The sequence below is a fragment of the Eumetopias jubatus genome, unplaced genomic scaffold, assembly GCF_037043125.1.
Source record: "Eumetopias jubatus isolate StellerSeaLion01/CBP00866 unplaced genomic scaffold, mEumJub1_p1.0 scaffold_2, whole genome shotgun sequence".
Taxonomy (NCBI): domain Eukaryota; kingdom Metazoa; phylum Chordata; class Mammalia; order Carnivora; family Otariidae; genus Eumetopias; species Eumetopias jubatus.
The window spans coordinates 3,688,496-3,711,131 of record NW_028274808.1 but is presented as its reverse complement, the minus strand read 5'-3'; the positions used below and the strand labels follow the sequence as shown (position 1 = coordinate 3,711,131).

The 22,636-nt window shown below is 38.7% G+C and overlaps 1 protein-coding gene across 1 annotated transcript in view; it reads left to right on the top strand.

The window, feature by feature from the left end:
* CSMD1 (CUB and Sushi multiple domains 1) overlaps nucleotides 1-22,636 on the top strand; it is a 1,681,733-nt gene that overhangs the window by 1,217,113 nt on the left and 441,984 nt on the right. Inside the window, exon 15 of the mRNA XM_088021297.1 lies at nucleotides 18,015-18,127. Within this exon, the coding sequence (XP_087877423.1) occupies nucleotides 18,015-18,127 (113 nt within the window). The remainder of the gene's footprint in view (nucleotides 1-18,014; nucleotides 18,128-22,636) is intronic.

Genomic DNA, 22,636 nt, shown 5'->3' with positions numbered 1-22,636 from the left:
TTGTTTTGGATTTATCCTGTTTGAGGGTCACTGAGCTTCTTAGAACTGTAGGTTTATGTGTCTCGAACACCCTTCATTCCATAGTCTTTCTCTCCTTCTGGGACAGAGATGATACGAAGGTCGGCTCTTTTGTTTCTGTTCCCCAGGTTCTGGAGGTTTTGTTCACTTTTTTTCAGTCTATATTTCTCTGTTGTTCAGTGTAGGGGAATTCTATTCATGTGCTCTCAAATTCACTGATATCATCACACATTTCTACCATCAATCTTCTAGGAATTTTTATCTGAATTTATGTTGTATTTTTTAGTCCTATAATTTCCATCTGGTTCTTTCTTTATAACTTCCATTTCTTCCCTGGTATATTTTTCATCTGCATACAGAGCATTTGTAAATGACTACTGAAGCATTTAATGATGGCTGTTTTAAAACCCCTGTCAGAAGATTGCAACACCTGCTTCATTTCAGGTATTGTCAGTTGGTTGTCTTTTCTCATTCAAAATTTGATTTCTTAGCGCTTAGTAGGATAATTGTATGCTGACTATTTTATCTATCATGTTAGGACACACTGATACCATATAAATCCCCCATTATAGCAGCCAATGACCCTGGATATGCTCAGCACATAGGTCTGTGACAATTTTGTGGGTTTGGGTTCCAAAGACAGGTCAATTAACAGAGACATTAAAGTGTTGTCTTGGTCAGCTTGGTTGATCTGGTGCCACTGGCTCTGTACTCATCCTTACTGGGACCAGGATGTTTCTGGGAAAGGAGGAGTTGGTGGGATCCACCTACCAGTACCTCTTTCCCCATCTTACTTAGTACCCCTCAACACTCTCTCTATGTTTCTGGGAAGGGAGAGAAGTCTCAGTTTCCCATGTGCAGAGACAAAATGTCTTCCTCAGTCAGGTCATTCATGTGGCTGGGTCTCTCTTGCAGGTTTTTTTTTTTTTAATTGTGATTTTTTTTATTATGTTAATCACCATACATCACATCATTAGTTTTTGATGTAGTGTTCCATGATTCATTGTTTGTGTATAACACCCAGTGCTCCATTGAATATGTGCCCTCTTTAATACCTATCACCAGGCTGACCCATCCCCCACCCCCTGCCCTCAGTTTGTGTCTCAGAGTCCATAGTCTCTCATGGACTCCAATTCCCCCTGTTCATTTTTCCCTTCCTACTATCCTCTTTTTTTTAACATATAATGTATTAATTCTTTCAGAGGTACAGGTCTGTGATTCAACAGTCTTACAAAATTCACAGTGCTCACCATAGCACATACCCTCCCCAATGTCTATCACCCAGCCACCCCATCCCTCCCATGCCCCACCACTCCAGCAACCCTCAGTTTGTTTCCTGAGATTAAGAATTCCTCATATTGGTGAGATCATATGATACATGTCTTTCTCCAATTGCCTTATTTCACTCAGGATAATACCATCCAGTTCCAACCATGTTGTTGCAAAAGGCAGGATTTCATTCCTTTTGATGGCTGCATAATATTCCATTGTATATATATACCACTTCTTTGGATATTCATCTGGCGATGGACATCTTGGGTCTTTCCATAGTTTGGCTATTGTGGACATTGCTGCTATAAACATAGGGGTGAAAGTACCCCTTCGAATTACCACATTTGTATCTCTGGGGTAAATACCCAGTAGTACAATTGCTGTATCATATGGTAGCTCTATTTTCACCTTTTTGAGGAACCTCCATACTATTTTCCAGAGTAGCTGCACCAGCTTGCATTCCCACCAAAAGTGTAGGAGGGTTCCCCTTTCTCTGCATCACCTCCAACATCTGTGGTTTCCTGACTTGTTAATTTTAGCCATTCTGACTGGTGTGACGTGGTATCCCATTGAGGTTTTGATTTGGATTTCCCTGATGCTGCACGATGTTGAGCACTTTTTCATGTGTCTGTTGGCCATTTGGATGTCTTCTTTGCAGAAATGTCTGTTCACGTCTTCTGCCCATTTCTTGACTGGATCATTTGTTCTTTGGGTGTTGAGTTTAAAAGTTCTTTATAGATTTTGGATACTAGCCCTTTATCTGATATCTCATTTGCAAATATCTTCTCCCATTCTGTCGGTTGTCTTTTGGTTTTGTGGACTGTTTCTTTTGCTGTGCAAAAGCTTTTTATCTTGATGAAATCCCAATAGTTCATTTTTGCCCTTGCTTCCCTTGCCTTTGGCGATCTTTCTAGGAAGAAGCTGCTGTGGCTGAGGTGGAAGAGGTGGCTGCCTGTGTTCTCCTTTAGGATTTTGATGGACTCCTGTCTCACATTTAGGTCTTTCATCCATTTTGAGTTTATTTTTGTGTGTGGTGTAAGAGAATGGTCCAGTTTCATTCTTCTGTATGTGGCTGCCCAAATTTCCCAACAACATTTGTTGAAGAGACTGTCTTTTTTCCATTGGACATTCTTTCCTGTTTTGTCAAAGATGAGTTGACCATAGAGTTGAGGGTCCATTTCTGGGCTCTCTATTCTGTTCCATTGATCTATGTGTCTGTTTTTGTGCCAGTACCATACTGTCTTGATGATGACAGCTTTGTAATAGAGCTTGAAGTCTGGAATTGTGATGCCACCAGCTTTGCTTTTCTTTTTCAACATTCCTCTGGCTATTCGGGGTCTTTTCTGGTTCCATACAAATTTTAGGATTATTTCTCCATTTCTTTGAAAAAAGTTGATAGTATTTTGATAGGAATTGCATTAAATGTGTAGATTACTCTAGGTAGCATTGACATCTTCACAATATTTGTTCTTCCAATCCATAAGCATGGAACATTTTTCCATTTCTTTGTGTCTTCCTCAATTTCTTTCATGAGTATTCTATAGTTTTCTGAGTACAGATTTTTTCCCTCTTTGGTTAGATTTATTCCTAGGTATCTTATGGTTTTGGGTGCAGTTGTAAATGGGATCAACGCCTTAATTTCTCTTTCTTCTGTGTTGTTGGTGTATAGGAATGCCACTGATTTCAGTGCATTGAATTTATATCCTGCCACTTTACTGAATTCCTGTATGAGTTCTAGCAGTTTTGGGGTGGAGTCTTTTGGGTTTTCCACATAAAGTATCATATCATCTGCAAAGAGTGAGAGTTTGACTTCTTCTTTGACGATTTGGATGCCTTTGATTTCTTTTTGTTGTCTGATTGCTTAGGCTAGGACTTCTAGTACTATGTTGAATAGCAGTGGTGATAGTGGACATCCCTGCCATGTTCCTGACCATAGGGGGAAAGCTCTCCGTTTTTCCCCATTGAGAATGATATTCGCTGTGGGTTTTTCATAGATGGCTTTTATCATCTTGAGGTATGTACCCTCTATCCCTATACTCTGAAGAGTTTTGATCATGAAAGGATGCTGTACTTTGTCAGATGCTTTTTCTGCATCTATTCAGAGAACCATATGGTTTTTGTTCTTTCTTTTATTAATGTATTGTATCACATTGATTGATTTGTGGATGTTGGACCAACCTTGCAGCCCAGGAATAACTCCCACTTTGTCGTGGTGAATAATTCTTTTAATGTACTGTTGGATCATTATTGGCTACTATTTTGGTGAGAATTTCTGCATCCATGTCCATCAGGGATATTGGTCTGTAATTCTCCTTTTTAATCGGGTCTTTGGCTGGTTTGGGGATCAAGGTAATGGTGGCCTCATAAAACGAGTTTGGAAGTTTTCCTTCCATTTCTATTTTTTGGAACAGTTTCAGAACAATAGGTATTAATTCTTCTTTAAATGTTTGGTAGAATTCCCCTAGGAAGCTATCTGGCCCTGGGCTCTTGTTTGTTGGGAGATTATTGATGACTGCTTCAATTTCTTTAGTGGTTATAGGTCTGTTCAGGTTTTCTATTTCTTCCTGGTTCAGTTTTGGTAGTTGATACATCTCTAGGAATGCATCCATTTCTTCCAGATTATCTAATTTGCTGGCATAGAGTTGCTCATGATATGTTCTTATAATTGTTTGTATTTCTTTGGTGTTGGTTGTGATCTCTCCTCTTTCATTCATGATTTTGTTGATTTGGGTCATTTCTCTTTTCTTTTTGATAAGTCTGGCCAGGGGTTTATCAATCTTGTTAATTCTTTCAAAGAACCAACTCCTCGTTTCGTGGATCTGTTCTACTGTTCTTTTGGTTTCTATTTCATTGATTTCTGCTCTGATCTTTATTATTTCTCTTCTCCTGCTGGGTTTAGGCTTTATTTACTGTTCTTTCTCCAGCTCCTTTAGGTGTAGGGTTAAGTTGTGTATTTGAGACTTTTCTTGTTTCTTGAGAAAGGCTTGTATTGCTATATACTTTCCCCTTAGGACTGCCTTTGCTGCATTCCAATGATTTGGAACAGTTGTGTTTTCATTTTCATTGGTTTCCATGAATTTTTTAAAATTCTTCTTTAATTTCTGGTTGACCCATTCATTCTATAGTAGGATGCTCTTTAGCCTCCATGTATTTGAGTTCTTTCTGACTTTCCTCTTGTGATTGAATTCTAGTTTCAACGCATTGTGGTCTGAAAATATGCAGGGAATAATCCCAATCTTTTGGTAGCAGTTGAGACCTGATTTGTGACCTAGGATGTGATCTATTCTGGAGAAAGTTCCATGGGCACTATAGAATAATGTGTATTCTGTTACTTTGGGATGGATTGTTCTGAATATATCTGTGAAGTCCATCTTGTCCAGTGTGTCATTTAAAGTCTTTATGTCCTTGTTGATCTTTTGCTTAGATGATCTGTCCATTTCAGTGAGGGGGGTGTTAAAGTCCCCTACTATTATTGTATTGTCGTTGATGTGTTTCTTTGCTTTTGTTATTAATTGGCTCATATAATTGGCTGCTCCCATGTTAGGGGCATAGATATTTACAATTGTTAGATCTTCTTGTTGGACAGACGCTTTAATTAGGATATAGTGTCCTTCCTTATCTCTTATTACAGTCTTTGGTTTAAAATCTACTTTTTCTGATATAAGGATTGCCACCCCAGCTTTCTCTTGGTGTCCATTAGCATGGTAAATTGTTTTCCACCCCCCCCCTTTCCATCTGGTGGTGTCTTTGGGTCTAAAATGAGTCTCTTGCAGACAGCATATCGATGGGTCCTTGTTTTTTTTTATCCAATCTGATAGTCTGTGTCTTTTGATTGGGGCCTTTAGCCCATTTACATTCAGGCTAACTTTGAAATATATGAATTTAGTGTCATTGTATTGCATGTAAGATGACTGTTACTGTATATTTTCTGTGTTCCTTTCTGGTCTATGTTACTTTTAGGCTCTCTCTTTGCTTAGAGGACCCCTTTCAATATTCCTTGTAGGGCTGGTTTCGTGTTTGCAATTTCCTTTTTTTTTTGTTTGTCCTGGAAGCTTTTTATCTCCCCCTCTCTTTTCAATGTCTGCCTAGCTGAATATAGTATTCTTGGCTACATATTTTTCTCGTTTAGTGCTCTGAATATATCATGCCAGTCCTTTCTGGCCTGCCAGGTCTCTGTGGATAGGTCTGTTGCCAGTCTAATGTTTCTACCATATAGGTTACATATCTCTTTTCCCGAGTTGCTTTGAGGATTTTCTCTTTGTGTCTGAGACTCGTACTTTTACTATTAGATGTTGGGGTGTTGACCTATTTTTATTGATTTTGAGTGGGGTTCTTTGCCTCCTGGATTTTGATGCTTGTTTCCTTCCCCAAATTAGGGACGTTCTCTGCTATAATATGCTCCAATATACCTTCTGTCCCTCTCTCTTTCTTCTTCTGGATCCCGAATATTCTAATATTGTTTCATCTTATGGTATCACTTATCTCTCAGATTCTGCCCTCGTGATCCAGCAGTTGTTTATCTCTTTTTCTCAGCTTCTTTATTTTCCATCATTTGGTCTTCTCTATCACTAATTCTCTCTTCCGCCTCATTTATCCTAGCAGTTTTCCTCCTTTTTTGATTGCACCTTATTAATAGCCTTTTTGATTTTGACTTGCTTAGATTTTAGTTCTTTTATTTCTCCAGAAAGGGTTTCTCTAATATCTTTCATGCCTTTTTCAAGCCCAGCTAATATCTTTATAATCATCATTCTGAACTCTAGTTCTGACATCTTACTAATGTCCATATTGATTAGGTGCCTGGCAGTTGGTACTGCCTCTTGTTCTTTTTTTTTTTTGAGGTGATTTTTTTCTGTCTTGTCATTTCGTCCAGAGGAGACTAGATGAATGAGAGAGCAAAATGCTAACAGGGTAACAATCCCAGAAAAATATACACTAAAAAAATCAGGAGAGACCTGAAACTGGGGGAAAAGAAAGGGAGAGAAAAAGAAAAAAAAAAAAAGAATATGATCAGATATGATCAGCCTGGGGAATAGATCAGTACCACACAGTAGATTTTGGATGTATTTGGGTCTGTTAGAAGAAACTGCCTCCCACAATTTTAAAGAAAGAAAAGCTTATATATGTACAAAAATAAGGGTAAATATGATGAAGGGATGGAATATGATTGTAAAAATGAAAATTATAAAAGATTTTATAAAAGGAATTGATAAGATAAGTTGGTTGAAAGGGGCGCCTGCCTGTCTTAGTCGGTTAAGCATCTGTCTTCAGCTCAGGTCATGATCCTAGGGCCCTTGGATTGAACCCTGCATTGTGCTCCCTGCTCATTGGAGAGCCTGCTTCTCCCTCTCCCTCTGCCTGCCTTCTGACTGTCTGTGCTCTCTCTCTGTCTCTCTGTCAAATAAATAAATAAATAAAATAAAATAAAATAAAAAAGAAGTTGGTTGGAAAGAAGAAAGATGAGAAAAAAAAAGAGGGAGAGAATGTGATCAGGCAGGAGACTAGAACAAAGCCATACACTAGAGATTTAGGGTATATTTTGATCTGTTAGAAGAAACCGTATCCCAGAATTTTAAAGCGAGAACAACTTATATATATACCAAAAATAAGGTTAACTACTATGTAGGGTTAAAATATGACTCTAAAAATGAAAAATTAAAAAAGGGATTGATAAGATGTTGGTTGAAAAAGGTTAGAGAAAAATTCAAAAAGAAAAAGAAAAAAAGAAAATTAAAAAAATTAACTTTGAAAGACTAAAGAAACAGGGGGAAAAAAGCCATGAATTCTATGTGCAGTATTCCTCTCACACTGGAGTTCTGCCGTTCTCATTGATCGGTAAACTTGGTCTTGGCTGACTGTTCTTGCTGATCTTCTGGGGGAGGGGCCTGTTGCCGTGGTTCCCAAATGTCTTTGCCGGAGGCGGAATTGCCCCACCCTTGCCGGTCCGGGCTAAGCAAGCTGCTCGGGTTTGCTCTCGGGAGCTTTTGTTCCCTGCAAGCTTTCCGTACAGCTTTGGAGGACGAGAGTGAAATGGTGGCCTCCCAATCTCCGCCCTGGAGGAGCTGAGACCGACCCGTGTGGAGTCTCCAAACCCAGCAGATCCCTGCGGTGTGCTCCCGCGCCCCTCCTCCTGGGGGAGGAAGGGGAGTCTCCCCGGCTCTGCTGCTTGTTGGGTCCCTGCTGGAGGAGCAGTGGCCCGACTGGGCCGCGGATCACAGTTTATGGCCACCCTGAGATGAGAGCCCGCGCCTCGGCTCCGTCTCTGCAGCCGGCTTCCCCGCTCCGATACCAGGGAGCTCTGCCGCACTCAGGCACCCCCGGTCTTTCTGTGACCCCAAGGGTCCTGAGACCACACTGTCCTGCGAGGGTTCTACCCCCCACTTAGCCACTGGAGCCACATCCCTCAGCGGAGCCGACTTCTAAAAGGTCCGATTTTGTGCTCCGCGGCTCTAGCACTTGCCAGAAGCGGCCGACGGAGGCTCCCTTCCCTGCCGTCTATCCCCCCAAATATCACCTCAGATTCACTTCTCCGCATGTCCTACCTTTAAAAAAGTGGTCGCTTTTCTGTTCAGAGAGTTGCTGCTATTCTTTTCTTCAATCTCCTGTTGAGTTCATAGGTGTTCAGATTAGTTTGATCCCTATCCAACTGAATTTCGGGGACCAGATGAAATCCAGGTCTCCTACTCCGCCGCCATCTTGCTCTTCCCCAAAAAACTCTCTCTTGCAGGTTCTGTCTTGATATCTTTCCTCAGAAAAGGGAAACCCAGGTTCATGGGGAAAGTGAAGGCTGGACACTTACCATTGCCAGGGCTCTTTGTCCTAACAGCTACCTTGCTGCCTGATATTGTTAAAGAGATATCATTTGCATCCCAGAGAAAGATGAGCTTATCTGGAACCTTCTGTTGCCTGGTCAGGGGTTGGGAAACACCCATCTGATTGGTCTTCTGTTTGTGCGAGCAAGGCACCTACCTGGTAATTATGGTGTTTCTCTGATCCTGGGTCCCAAACCAGCTTTCCTTCCTCTCCCTCCCTTTAGAGTTTTCTTCTGGTTGTCTCTTGTGCTGTTGCCAGGGTTTATGCCTGTGCCTGGCAGGCAAGAAAATGGAAAAAAGTGTCTCTAAGTCTGAATTGGTAGTCCATATACCTTTAAATAGTCTGGGCTGCCATCAACAACAGAAACCTATAAGATTACTTTGGGCCTTAATACTTTTTTGATGTGCAATATCAAATTTTGGATTAATAGTTTGTCTACAGTTGCGTATAGAAAGATTTTATGATTTGGACTCGGCTTCTTGAATTTAAAGTGGAGGTTGCACATGACTGATGAAATCCACATCATCTTCTGTGCTGTCTGCTAGAGTAGCTTACAGCACAGTTAAAGTCAGCCACATCAGAGTAAAACATGTGCATGAGTCAATTTCATGTAGAGGGCAACTTGGGAAATCATGATGTCCTCAGCCTAAGTACAGATTACATCCAGGTTTAACATTATACATCATAATATGGTAATTTATTCTATAAAGCCACAGCCTTGATTTGTTTCTCAGAGTTAGCTTGATTTGTAAGTTAGAGTCCTGTTTCTCTCTACATCTCCTAGCTCTCTACGCTGGTGCATATCATGTAAGTAGACATGGGACCTGTGACTTTCATGAGTGAGGAGCCCCTCTAGGTACAGTGTGGATTAAGAACCTTTAATGCCCATCAGGTCTCCCTCCTAGGCTGATTTGCTCTCAGGGCTTGGTCAGTACTATATCTGAAGATGTACAGAACCTAAGATCACAATTATGACCAGTGTTTAAATCCTTTCTGCCTTGGGTTGTTTAGTGACTAAGTTGCCTTATGACTCTGGCTGTGGCACCTCTGTGTCTGCCAACTTTTATTTAGGGTTTGTATCAGGGCATTTCTTAAACTTATTAAAGGTATTTTACTCCATCTCTGATAGGAATGGTCTGTCCAGGTGCCTGAACAGATTGGATATTCTGTCTTCTTCTAAATTAATTAAACTTCTCCTTAGTACCCCGGCTCCACCCAATTAAGACAGATGGCCAAATGAAATATTTATTTTAAATAACTCTGACTTTTGTACACTTTCTGCAGAACTTATGAAATTTATGGACATTAAGGAACTATAAAAAATTCAAAATCAGTGAATTCAAGGCCAGTTTTTAACTTAGGAGGAGCATTCGCTTTTCACCTGCCCAATTTACAATTAAAATGAGTATATTAAAGGTTTAGCACACCATTTTCCTTTTAGACACCCACCAGAGGAAAGTGGGTATAATTTATTCCAGGGTTTCTACCTCATTAATTTCATGTTTTGACAGCTTTGTGGCATGTTCACTGTTGGGTGTTTTTTATATCCATGTTTGAACAAATTATTTTTTTTTAATTAATATACAGTAAAATAGGAGTTGTTGGTATACAGATCTACAAGTATCAACACGTAAATAGATGTGTATAACCAGCACCAGAATCAGGGAACAGAGTGATTCTGCCACCCTCAGAACTGCTATCCCTTTTTAGCCACACCTCCCACTCTGATCCCTGGACAGTGATCTGTTCTCTATCACTACAGTTTTGTCTTTTTGAGGATATCACCAACAGTTGTTATACTCTGTGTAATTTCTGAGAACACAAGTGGGAATGTCGAATGGTACATCCTCTCTGGAAAACAGACAGGCTGTTCTCTATGAACTTAATATACATTTATCATAACATCCAGTAATCTGACTCCTAGGTATTTACCCCAGGGAGATAAAATTTACCCTACGTGAATGTGTACACCAACTCTAGTCCTAACTGGCAAAGACCTGTAAACCATGTAAATGCCCTTAAACAGCTGAATAGACAAATATGCCAGTGGCATACTCATACACAGGAATTCTACTCTGCAGAACCAAGGACAAACTATTTACATACACAACAACATGGGGATTCAGAGGCATTGTATTGAGTGAACATTATCATGGTTGGTTTAGCCATCCTTTCTAGCAGACACATTTCATGTATATAGGGACAGAACTGTTGAATATTTTTTTTAAAGATTTTATTTATTTATTTGAGAGAGAGAGAGAATGAGAGAAAGTATGAGAAGGAAGAGGGTCAGAGGGAGAAGCAGACTCCCTGCTGAGCAGGGAGCCCGATGCGGGACTCGATCCCGGGACTCCAGGATCATGACCTGAGCCGAAGGCAGTCGCTCAACCAACTGAGCCACCCAGGCGCCCGAACTGTTGAATATTTTAACAAGGGCCAAAGAGAAGATCTATTCAGAAATGAGATCACTTTTCTATAGACTATAATATTACCAGGTATAAAAACATCATAAATTCATTGTGTCTTATGGGTGCAATTATGGTTTAAAGAAACCTGATGAAAGAAAGAAAGGAAGAAAGAGAGAGAGAGAGGGAGGGAGGGAGGGAGGGAGGGAGGAAGGAAGGAAGAAAGAAAGAAAGAAAAAGAAAGAAGAAAAGAAAGAAAGAACCCTGACCCATTTTCATGTGAAAGAGTTGAGATTTTTCTCAACGCAATGTGCTTTGTTTGTTGGAAAGGAACAGATACATAATCAAAAGTCATTTACCTCAAATTAGCAAAAGCATTTAATATACTGGAAATTATTGTCATAAATACTGGGCATTTCTATTCAACATGGGTACTGACTGCCACAAACACATCAAACCACTGAATACAAGTCAGCTCTACCTTCTCTGAAATCTGTCAAAAAGTCGTAGAATTTTAGATTTCAACAACTCCTTTAAAATCATTTAATACAATTATTTAACAGATGAGGAAGCTGACATAGAGGTAAAATAATTTAGCTTAAATTAGGGGTGAATTAACGACAGAGCTATAACAGGACCCCAAGTACCAAGTCCTTGGTATGTTAAGATACAATAAAGATTTAAATCATCATTTGGAAATAATCCTATAAAATTTTAACATGTGGATATATATTAAATTTTAATGAGACTTAATTTATATTTTCATTTATGTATTTACTACAAAAATACTGCATGTTATGTGCCAGAGTCGGGAAAAAAAGACCAAGATGTAAGCGTACCCTCAAGGAACTTCAGAATTCAGTAGGAGAAAAATGTTAAAGTAGGTGCTTGCAATGCATTTGTCTTAAATGAGGTATATGCAGAATTCTACAATGGCCTAGAGAAAAAATTCTTACATTGTCTGAAGGAGTTAAGAAATGACTCGTGAGAACCCTCAAATCTTTAAGAACTCTTAGTTGCTATCTAAGAAGAATGGTTATCAAGGCAGTGATTTCAGTATTTGCCAAAAACCTGGAAGCCGAGAAATGCAAGTATTTTGGAGGATGTTTACAAAGGTCAATATGGTTGAAGCATAAGGTTCACCTACGTCTGGGACAAATTGGAAATTCCAATGTAGAGACAGAGGGCAAGAGAAAGCTGGAAATCCCAATATGATGGCTCTTTTTTCCAAAAGAAAATTTTATTGTAGTTTTCTAACAAGTAAATCAAGTTACTTAGTGTTTCATTAGAATAGTTTTATTTTTAACTTTAAATCAAAACATTATGTACTCTAAAGAGAATTTAGGAAAAAATGAAGCTGTTTTAAAGAAAGTGATTAAAAAGTACGTGTTAGGATGCCTGCTAAAGTATTTTATCAAAACAAGCATCTATTTTATTTTCCAGGTACTAATATTTTTTTAAAAAATTCCATTTTGAACAGATAAGCAGTTGCAAAGGGTATCAATAATATTTGCTCTTTGTTTCCAAAAACTCACTTGCCAGTGCCAGATAATGAAAATCATTGCAGAAACACACAAAAAAAAAAGAACAAGGAAACTGTTTTCCTTTATTTTAAAAAGCAGTAAAATCATTTTAAGATTAAAAAATTTAACACAAATATACTTTTAAAATTTTTCAAGTAATTTTTAAAAACATCAAATAATCTTAAAATAATTATTAAAAAATAACTGTGAATGCCATCTCACAATTTTTTTCATAAATAGACCGTTAAATAAGTAGCCAGCTTAAATTCTAAAGAGAAATACAAACCATCCTAATCTGACTTTGATTGAATGAACTTTGTGTAAAGTATAACAGTGCAGCTGCTTGTTCAATTTTATGTGAATCAACAGACTGACATAGATAGAAATAAAATAATAGCTAGTGCAGAACTATAAGAAATTCAAACATATGCGCCAGAGGTATTTCTAAAGTAGTAAATTTGGCAACATAAATCTTTTCAAGGTATGAACATTTTCTACATGGTAGTTCAGTTTTTGACAACTTAGAATTAAACCCAATGCCTAGAAGGGAAGGGATTCCAGAACCAGGAGGCTGTAATGAGGCTGCTTCCGTGATGCTGGTGTGGGCCAATCAGCACTCAAAGTAAGAAAGTGGAGACAGAGAGAAGGAAGTGGTGTGGTGAATGGGATGGGAAGAGAGGGGAAAGCAAGAGAAGGCACTACCTCCCTCCACATCTAGTGACTAGGTGGTCGATGGGATCAGGAGAGGTTTCGGAGACTCGGAAGGGCAGGCAGTTCATACTTGATTGCCTAAATGTACTTTCTCCTATATTTACAAATAAAGTTATCTGTATTGAGGAAGGGAAATAACATTGGGAAGGAGCTTGGGAAAGATGATGATGGTTTGTGACAACAGTTAGCGGAATGGGAAGGGAAAATACGCTGGGTGGGGCCCAGGGAAAAAGTGTGTGTTGAGTGGCCGGCAGGAATCTGGAGACCATAGGTATATATTGGTGTAAGTCAACAAATTCTTCATCAACTTAGAGGAAGATAGACCGGATTGTTGGGTTGATCCTAGGTGGGTTTTGTCAGATAGATGGAGCAGATGGCCAGCATACCAAGAGCACTGTGGAGGGACTGCTGAGAGGGTATACCAGAGTATCAGCCACATTGTCCAGGGCATGTAAAATAATAATGAAATAAATAGAGGCCCCTGGAATTTGAAGAGTGGGTTTCAGTGGAGTGCAAGCACAGGACAGTTAAAGGACACTGGTGGTCAGAGAGAGTGGTGAAGAGGCTAGGACTTTTATTATAGAGTAGCAAAGTGCAAGGTATGACCAGCATCTCACTTTAAATGGAGGGGAGGGTTGGGTCCCTGGAGTTGAAAGGATCAAGGAACTATGAATTGTTTACCAGAACCATCCCTGTGGACACGCTTACAGTAATGATGGCAATCACAAGGTGGGTTGCAGGAAGGAGATGACAGAGATAAGCAGTGGGGTGGGGTTGAATAATGTCCTGAATCTCAAGGTCCAGGGGATATTGCAGGTGACTGGAGAGCGGACATGAGGAATGTAGATCAGAGGGGTGTTGACTCCAACTCCAGTCAGTGTCGATAAATGCCCAAAAGAAGATGTGGTGTGTACACACACACACATACACACACACGAATACTCCTCAGCCATTAACAAGAATGGAATCTTGCCATTGGCAACGATATGGATGGAATGGATGGACCTAGATTGTATTGTACTGAGTGAAATAAGTCAAACAAAGACAAATACCATCTGATTTCACTGATATGTGGAATCTAAATATAATAATGATAAAATAACAAATACAAAACGAGGAACAGTCTCATAAATTCAGAGAACAAATTGGTGGTTGCCAGCAGGGAGGGGGATCAGGGTCAGTGAAATAAATGAAGAGGATTAAGACGCACAAACCTCCAGTTGTATAATAATTAAGTGACGAGGACGACAAGAATTGCATAGGGGAGATAGTCAACAACATTGTAATGGTGCTGCATGGGGACAGATGGTGAGCACTGCATAATGTACAGACTTGTTGAATCACTATGTTGTACACTGAAACTGATACAGTACTGCATGTCAAACATAATTCGATAAAAAAGAAAAAATAAAAAGGAAGAAAAAAGCCTTCTCTTCTACTTACATGTAACTCAAGAGTCAATATCTAGTAGCATGTAAGAAAAATCAGTGGTTATAATACTTTTTTTACGTTTATATAAACTTTATGACAAAATGATACTTGTACTTTTCTATTCATTTTCTTACCATGGCAGTGATTTTTTAAAGGATTCTATTCTTAAGTAATCTCTACACCCAACATGAGGCTCAGACTCACAACCCCAAGATCGAGAGTTGCATCCAAAGGAGCCAGCGAGGCGCCTACCCAAAACAGTGAATTTAACCTAAGATATAACAAGTAACTGCTTATAATGGCTATGAGTGAGATCAGACTTACCTTCATATATTCACATAGTCTAGAAAATGTAATCCAGAAGAAATAAAAAAGGAAAGAAATAAGCCAGATAGAAAATGAGCACCTGGAGCCCCCCTTCCTCCAGAAATACCAGACATAACCTCTGCTGAGAATGGTTAGGAAAGCTGAATATATAATGAAGAGGCAAATCTTTCAAGGCAACAGAGACTAATATAAGGCAGCCAGGATTTTAGAAGAGAGAAGTCAAAGAAGAACAGATATGCATTAAGATGAATCTCATTCATATTTCATAAATCATTTTCCCCTGGGGGCATTTTCTGATTCTCAGTTTAGGGCATCCTGGCAGACAGATATCAGTGACTCAGAGAATATGGTTTTGGAAGACATGGGATGTGGGGGCCCCTGAACTGGGCTATCAAAACACTGAGGACTTGAGGGTCCAAGTTTTCAAGGAAGAGGGAATTACCAGAAAAGAAGCCTGGCATCTGGTTGGCTTTGGTCCTTGGTGTATTTGCCTAACTTTCCCAGGATTAGAAGCAAAGAACCCAAGCAAAAAATTGCTGCTACAGATCTACAGAGCTCAGCAGAACTTTTGGAATTTTCAAGGCTGAGACGACAAAGATGGTGTCCAGGACCTACTTTTTTAAGGAGATCTACTAGTAAATATATTCTCTGGATTGTGACATAAGAAGGGGTGAGCTCTGGGAAAACCACATGCTAGAAATGCAGCTGAGAATCATTCCAATGCCTGAATGGGTCAAGGTGGTCACTCCACTGTCAGAAGAAAATTAAATTCTCTCAGGGGAAGGTAATAGTATACATGACTTCTAGGTTGGCTTATATACAATGTCTGGCATTTAATCAAAAATTACCTGAAATGTCCAGAAACAGTACCCAATGACTCCAATCCAGGAGAGATAGAATAGAAAAAGAACAAGATACCCAGACATTGCAGTTAACACTCAGGGACTCTGATAATTAACTATGATTTATACATTTAAAAAAATAAATGAAATAATCAAGAATTTTACCACTAAACTGTAATATATAACAACAAGTCAAATGGAAGTTTAAGAACTGAGCAACACAGTATCTGCTATAATTACCTCAATCTATGTGGTTTGAACTGGAAGATAGTTTAGTAAAAATCATTCCAGCTGAATCAGGGAGAAATGCACAGAAATGATGGGTATACTTGGAGTTCCGGAAGAGAGTGACCAATATTTGAAAACATTATCACTAAGAACTTTCCAATACTGACAACAGACATCAAGGTAGAGATTCATGAAATTCCATAAGCCAGTCAGGATAATATAAAGAAAACCTCACACTGGCATATTACAGTAAATCTGCTGCAAAACAGGACAAGGAAATATCTTAAAATCAGTATAAGAAAAGAAATATTTCAAAAGAGCAAATATGAGACTGATGGAATGCTTCTCAATATAAACAACAGAAATAAAAAGATAGCAGAATAACATATTTGAAGTGTTGGGGGGAAGAAAAGCTATCAGGTAAGGTTAAGTCAAAGATAATTAACCAATCAAAAAAGGAAAACCAGGAAAAATGAACTTTCATTTATCATGAAATTATATTCTAAAAAAAGGTGAAATTATCTGATTAGATGAAATAGTATAAATAAAGTATAAAATAATACAAATCAATTATATGATGCTTACAAGAGACAAATATGCAATGTATATACGTAGAGTAACTTGAAAGTAAAAGGTTAGGAAAAGATACTTCTGGTAAGGACTAACAAAAAGAAGAAAAATGTTGTGGCTTTGTAGTCATAAGTCAAAGTAAACAGACATTTACGGTAGACATTTATGTTCTGTTCACTTTTTGGTATGTTGCACTTCAATAAAAGGCATGCATAAAGAAGAAAGTAAGTCTCTTCAAACCAAACAAGCAAATAAAACACCAAATATAAAAGAACAATCTCTCTAGCAAAGAAAAATCTTCAAAAAGAAATATATTTTTAGGGACTGCACATTACTCACTGAAATTCTGTGTTTTTTTTTTTTTTTTCCAACTGGTGTGTAACGTTGCATGAGTTACTTCCCATATAATGACGATTGTTCATCTTCCTTTGAGGAAGCAGGTTTTCTGTACTGCCCCAGGTGAGTGTATTGGGTTGATAGACAAATGGTATAATTGATGGGGCGAATCATGTGTTCATATTCCTGAAAGTACTTTGCTGAAAGCAAAGCTTCCTATTTGATTAGAGACATTTATTTTGGTTGAATTGATTTTCTTCTTACCCTTTTTCTATTTCAACATGCTTTTTTGTCAGCATCTTGAGTTCAGTCAGTGGATTTAGTGATTCTTTGTGCTGGCTGATAGCGGCCCCTCTGTGACTATTTTATTTACACGCAGTGCATGCTTCGATGAAACTTCCATTTGGTGTGACTTGGACATTGATATGTAGAGGGAAAGTTCAATAAACTCGCCAAATCTATTTCAGCCATGCATGCTGTTCTTCTTGTCAATATTTTCTTAATATATGGCTACTTTGGTTGTGTGTGTGTGTGTGTGTGTGTGTGTGTGTGTGTGAATTGTTTTATTTCATAACAAAATTAAGAGGAAGAAACAGATACGTTCCATGTAATCCCCTGTCGCCTTACACACAGTTTTTCCCACTATCAACAGTCCCCACCAGTTGGTACATTTGTTACAATTAATGAAACCACATTGACATATCATTATCACCCCAAATTCATAGTTTGTATTGAGATTCACTGGTGCTACTTTACATTCTATGGGTTTGGACCAACACAGAAAGACATGTATTGACCATTACAGTATCATATAGGGTAGTTTCACTGCCCTAAAATTCATTCTGTTCTCCACCTCTTCATCCCTCCTCCTACCCCAGGCAACCTCTGATATTTTTTTACTGTCTCCATAGTTTTGCTGTTTCCAGAATGACATAGAGTTGGAATCACACAGTACGTAGCTTAAGTTTCTTTTCATGGCTTGGTAAAATCAGCTCATTTCTTTTTAGTGCTGAATAATATTCCATCCTATGATGTATTCCTAAAAGATATTTTGTGGTAAAGGTACATGATAATTTCAAAGTAGAAAATCTAAGCATTTTGTGAATGAACCAGAACATTCCTCAGCTTACAGATGTTGATGGTGTGATGTTATTCATGTTGATAGTGTGACATTATACAACCCATACAACAATAAGATATCCCTCTCCTTCACATGGGATCACAAGCTGTTCCGGGTTCAGGACTAAAAGTCCTGCACCTGGAGAAGCCCTTCAGTTCCGGACAAATAAGATGGTCGGTCACCCTAAGTCAGTTTTTAAAATTGAAGATGTACATTTTCAAACAGAGAAGAGAATAATTACTATAAAATGCCTGTAATGTTGAGGATTAAATATAAGTATAAATTACGAGTGACTATGGATTCCTCAAAGGAGGGTCTTAAGGTATACTTGTTTGTTTAAGCAGCAGGACCATCTTCTTCAAGGTAAAGTAGAGATATTTGGTGATTCAATTAACGGTTTTAACATTTGTCTTCTGTGCAGACTCACTGGGTCCAGCGTTCCTGACCTCATTGTGAGCATGAGCAACCAGATGTGGCTCCACCTGCAGTCCGATGATAGCATTGCCTCCCCTGGATTTAAAGCTGTCTACCAAGGTATGCCCAAGCACACCCACCAACGCTTAAAACTAATAACACTTACAGAGGGCAAGGACCATTCTCCATTGTGTTAGATAGACATAAAATCGGCATGTTGTAAAATAAGGACTGGTTATTTGCAATTTCTTTAATTAAAGCTTCACTTATAGTTCTTTTTTTTTGGAAAGAATTTTTCACTTGTTGAAAGCTTGGCTTGCCCTGATGTGTGTCGTCATTAAATCAAAATCAAGAGTAAGACTAAGTATGAATGCAAGTTATAAAATAATTGTGCACTTGGCATTTTGTCTCTTCCTGAGGGGCAAGTTGTTATGTCTATTAATGAGGGGATACATTTTAAACAGTGAATCAAAGTGGCATTAATTTAGTTAAGCTCCATTGTGTACATGCTCATGTTCAAATGTGTGCTGTTGTTGTTTGTTGTTGTTGTTTCAATGGAAAACAGAGAAATCTATATGAAATGGGAAAAAATTTTTACCAAGTTCTCGTGTAGAGGGAAAAATAAATGTTGTTTGGAAGTTATGAGTTATAATTACTCTGGAGATGTTGGATTCACCTCTGAATTCATGTCCAGGAGCCATCATATCAGGGAAGGGTTTTCCATCATGCAGTACAGCTGTGTGTTCCCATAAACCAGGGCCTCATGTGGGACATCTTTTAAAATAATCCCACTATATTGCTCTACCTACACTGTTTCATCTGGAAGGATCTCATAGGTGAGAGGTATCTTTTAACCTTAACATACTGATTAGTATTTTTTAAAAAATTATTGGAGAAAATTTCATAATGGAAACTGAAGTAGAAAGAACAATATAAGAAACCAGAAAGGATCTATATTTGTAAATTTTATAAGCCTCCCAATATTTTGCTATTGGCTCAAGAATTGGCTTGAGAGATAGCTGCGTGACCCACATGCTCTTCTAGATTGCCAGCCTCATCTCAGTCCTGCCTCTGCTCAAGTATCCTAGAACATTCTTTGGGAAACCAATCATATTTCCTACAGTTAGATATTCCCCCAAAATACTAGACGCATACACAAATCTTAATTCAATAATTACCTGTTTAAAAAGTAGACTTCTCTCCCTTTCCCCAAAAGAGAAAAAAAAGAACCTCCCCCTTCCCCCTCAAATCAGCAGGTCAACCAGCTGGCCCTTCAATCCAGGTCTCGTGAGATTCAGTTCAAGTAGGCCCACCTGTACACGTCTGCTCTGATGGTGAATAGGCAACAGCCAGCTACTAGCTAGGTATCACTTCGGTCTCTCAGAGCATACCATCACCTTTGGCTTGATCTCTCCTGAGTTCCAGAGGTGGCAAATAACAGAGAGTGAACTAAGGGAGAAAGGTAGTCTTTGTCTGGAATGCAAAGGACAAAAATGAGCTTCATAATATCCAGACCTCAGGGCACCGAGAAGAGCTATACATAGGCACCACTGTTTTAACTGGCAACACACACATGTGCACACATACACTGACCATTTTCCCTGAGCTACACTCTTTGGTGTTCTTGAGATCAGTAGTCAAACAGTTTGACTCAAGAAATAAACATGAAAGAGGCTTGGGAACATGTTCACTTCTTTTAGATTACACAAGTGATGGGTGAAGAGCCTCTATCTTCAGTTTAGATCCTGTATGTATTTGACAAAGACAAAGAAATCATTCTCTCATGCTCAGAGACTACATATGTGTCCCCAGACACAATAAAATGATCTCCGATTAAAATGTTTTACAAATTATTTTATAAAACTACTTATTTATAAAACATAAAGGGTATATTTCAGCTATCATTTGCATTTGATGCCGTACTTTCAACAAGCCACAAACTGATTTGAAATCATTTTCAACAAGATCGAGAGAGCATTTTACAGTCTTGGATGCAAGTTAAGAGAAGTCTTTTCAGGGTCAACTTTATACTGTCAGACAAATGCCTGTGAACTGATTGTCACTTTATCAAAATAACCAGGAAATTGCATTTTAAACCCATTCATATATTTTTGTTACTACAAAAAATCAATTATTAAAAAGAAACTATTTAAACCATAATCTAAGAAGATATACAGTGGCCATTCAGAATAAAACATAAATCTGTGTTTTACATAACAATGTGCATTTTCCAAAACTTAGATACTTTCCATAAGTAAGATATCAAAATTTTAGAGAACAAATTACAAAATACTGTGATACAATAAAAGTGGTGATGATTTTACTTGGATTATTTTGCTGGAGAGGAGACGTTAAAAAGAAAGAAATAATTAATTTGTAAGTTTTATTGTCAGGAAAACTTTTGAAGTTCCCCTGGGCAAAGGAAAAAAAAAATTACTAGTTATCCTTTCTTTTCTAGCACACTCTTCGTGGTTAAAGGATGGGGTAACAGTCTGTGCCTTTCATCGCCCTGAGCTATTTTACTACTCGGAAGGTTGTAGAAAACTAATAGCAGGCAGGTGATCCCTGACCACGGAAACACACGTGAACTCTGTGGGGAGGAAACACCACTGATGATTGCCCAGTGGCTAAAGATGACTTTGGCATCTCTTATCAAATTCATGTCAGTGTTGCTAATTGTCTTTGTGTGTGTGTCCTTGGAATTCTCCTTTGAGATGGTTTTTCGAATATCTTAGAGGTTCCTTCATCAGTTGCTGAGTCTATTAAAATCTTTAACAGGACCTGTATGTGCATGTATTGATGAAAGTGAGACAAACAGATTTGCAGAGTTAGAATTTTATTTTCTTCAATTGTACTTTATGAATTTGAGTAAAGGGAGAGTATGCCCATTTTCTAAGGGTGTATCATAGAATATTCAGGAGCTGAAAATATGTTATGAGAAGTTATTGCCTATCAAGCCAATGAGGCAGATGGTCATCAAGCTTCTTCCAACCCCAAACAATAAGCAGGCTGACCGTGACAGTGTCCTGAGCAAGACTGAGCCCAGGCTGGTACACCGCATGCTCCCTGTGAGCTTCTGTGGTCATGGCACTAAAAAGTTCTATGGTGGCTAGGGCGCCTGGGTGGCTCAGTCGTTAAGCATCTGCCTTCAGCTCAGGTCATGATCCCAGGGTCCTGGGATCAGGCCGCGCATCAGGCTCCTTGCTCTGTGGGAAGCCTGCTTCTCCCACTCCCCCTGCTTTTGTTACCTCTCTTGCTGGGTCTCTGTCAAATAAATAAATAAAATCTTAAAAAAGAAGAGAAAGTTCTATGGTGGGGAGAGCCCAGTATCAGTGTCTTTATCTATAAGCTGTGAAAGATTCTTCCTCCCTAGGAAAATGGGGTGAGATTGGGGGACTGATGGCTCTTCTCAATAAGAAATGATTCGACAGAAATGATGGGTACATCCCATTCAAAGGTTAGGGCTCGAATGCACAGATAATTGCGGAATACTTCCTGACATTTGGATAGTTAAAGTTGACCTTTAACTGGACTTCTACACAACCGTACAGTCTTCAAGGAAGCAGGGTAGAGGTAGAATCCTTTCCACATGACCTATTCTGGCTACTGCCTTTGGTGAAATCCAAAAGCATCAGTGAAATACCAAACACTTCCCAACAGGGCAAACTGCAGTAAATTAACTCCGGCCACATTAAGACACACATCGTAAGGTTTATAGGATGAAGACTAAAGGGACTAGATCATTGCCAAATCGTAGATCCTTGACTATTAAGAGATAGAAGTATTCTCAATTAAAATATAAATATTCTTCCAAGTGTCATATTTCAGTTTGAATGACCCTACAGCATTAATTATAATTACATTGAGCTGTAATTAGTACTCTGTTTACCAGCTCAATAGTGTATTAATAGCTATAGCTTGAGATGTCACAGAAAGGTAGATGGCCATCAATCCTTGACAGATTGCCAATTCAAGGCCACGTATTATCTTTTGACAAAATAATATTCCAAAATTCAAAAAGATAATTAAAGAGCTAATATAATATCTGAGGATTTAAAAAATCTAGAGAATCCTAAATATCAAAAGAAAGCATTGTAGAAATTATTTCCAGAGTGCTATATTAAGCTAACAGGGATAAGATAAAAACCACTTGTAAAGGTTATTGTCAAAAATATAAATAATTGCGTTATTTAAACTACAGTTGTTTGGGCGCCTGGGTGGCTTAGTCATTAAGCATCTGCCTTTGGCTCAGGTCATGATCCCAGGGTCCTGGGATCGAGCCCCGCATCGGGCTCCCTGCTCAGCGGGAAGCCTGCTTCTCCCTCTCCCACTCCCCCTGCTTGTGTTCCCTCTCTCGCTGTGTCTCTCTCTGTCAAATAAATAAATAAAATCTTTAAAAAATAAAATAAAAAATAAACTATAGTTGTTTGTTAATTATGTTGTCAGAAAAAAATATATGTAGTTGATAGTTGCACATGATTTAACTTCCCAGTTTTTTTTTTTTTTAAAGATTCTATTTCTTTATTTAGAGAGCAAGAGAGCAAGCAGGGGGTGGGCAGTGAGAGAGAGACTCTCAAGCCAACTCCCCACTAATGCAGAGCCCAACATGGGGCTTTATCTCATGACCCG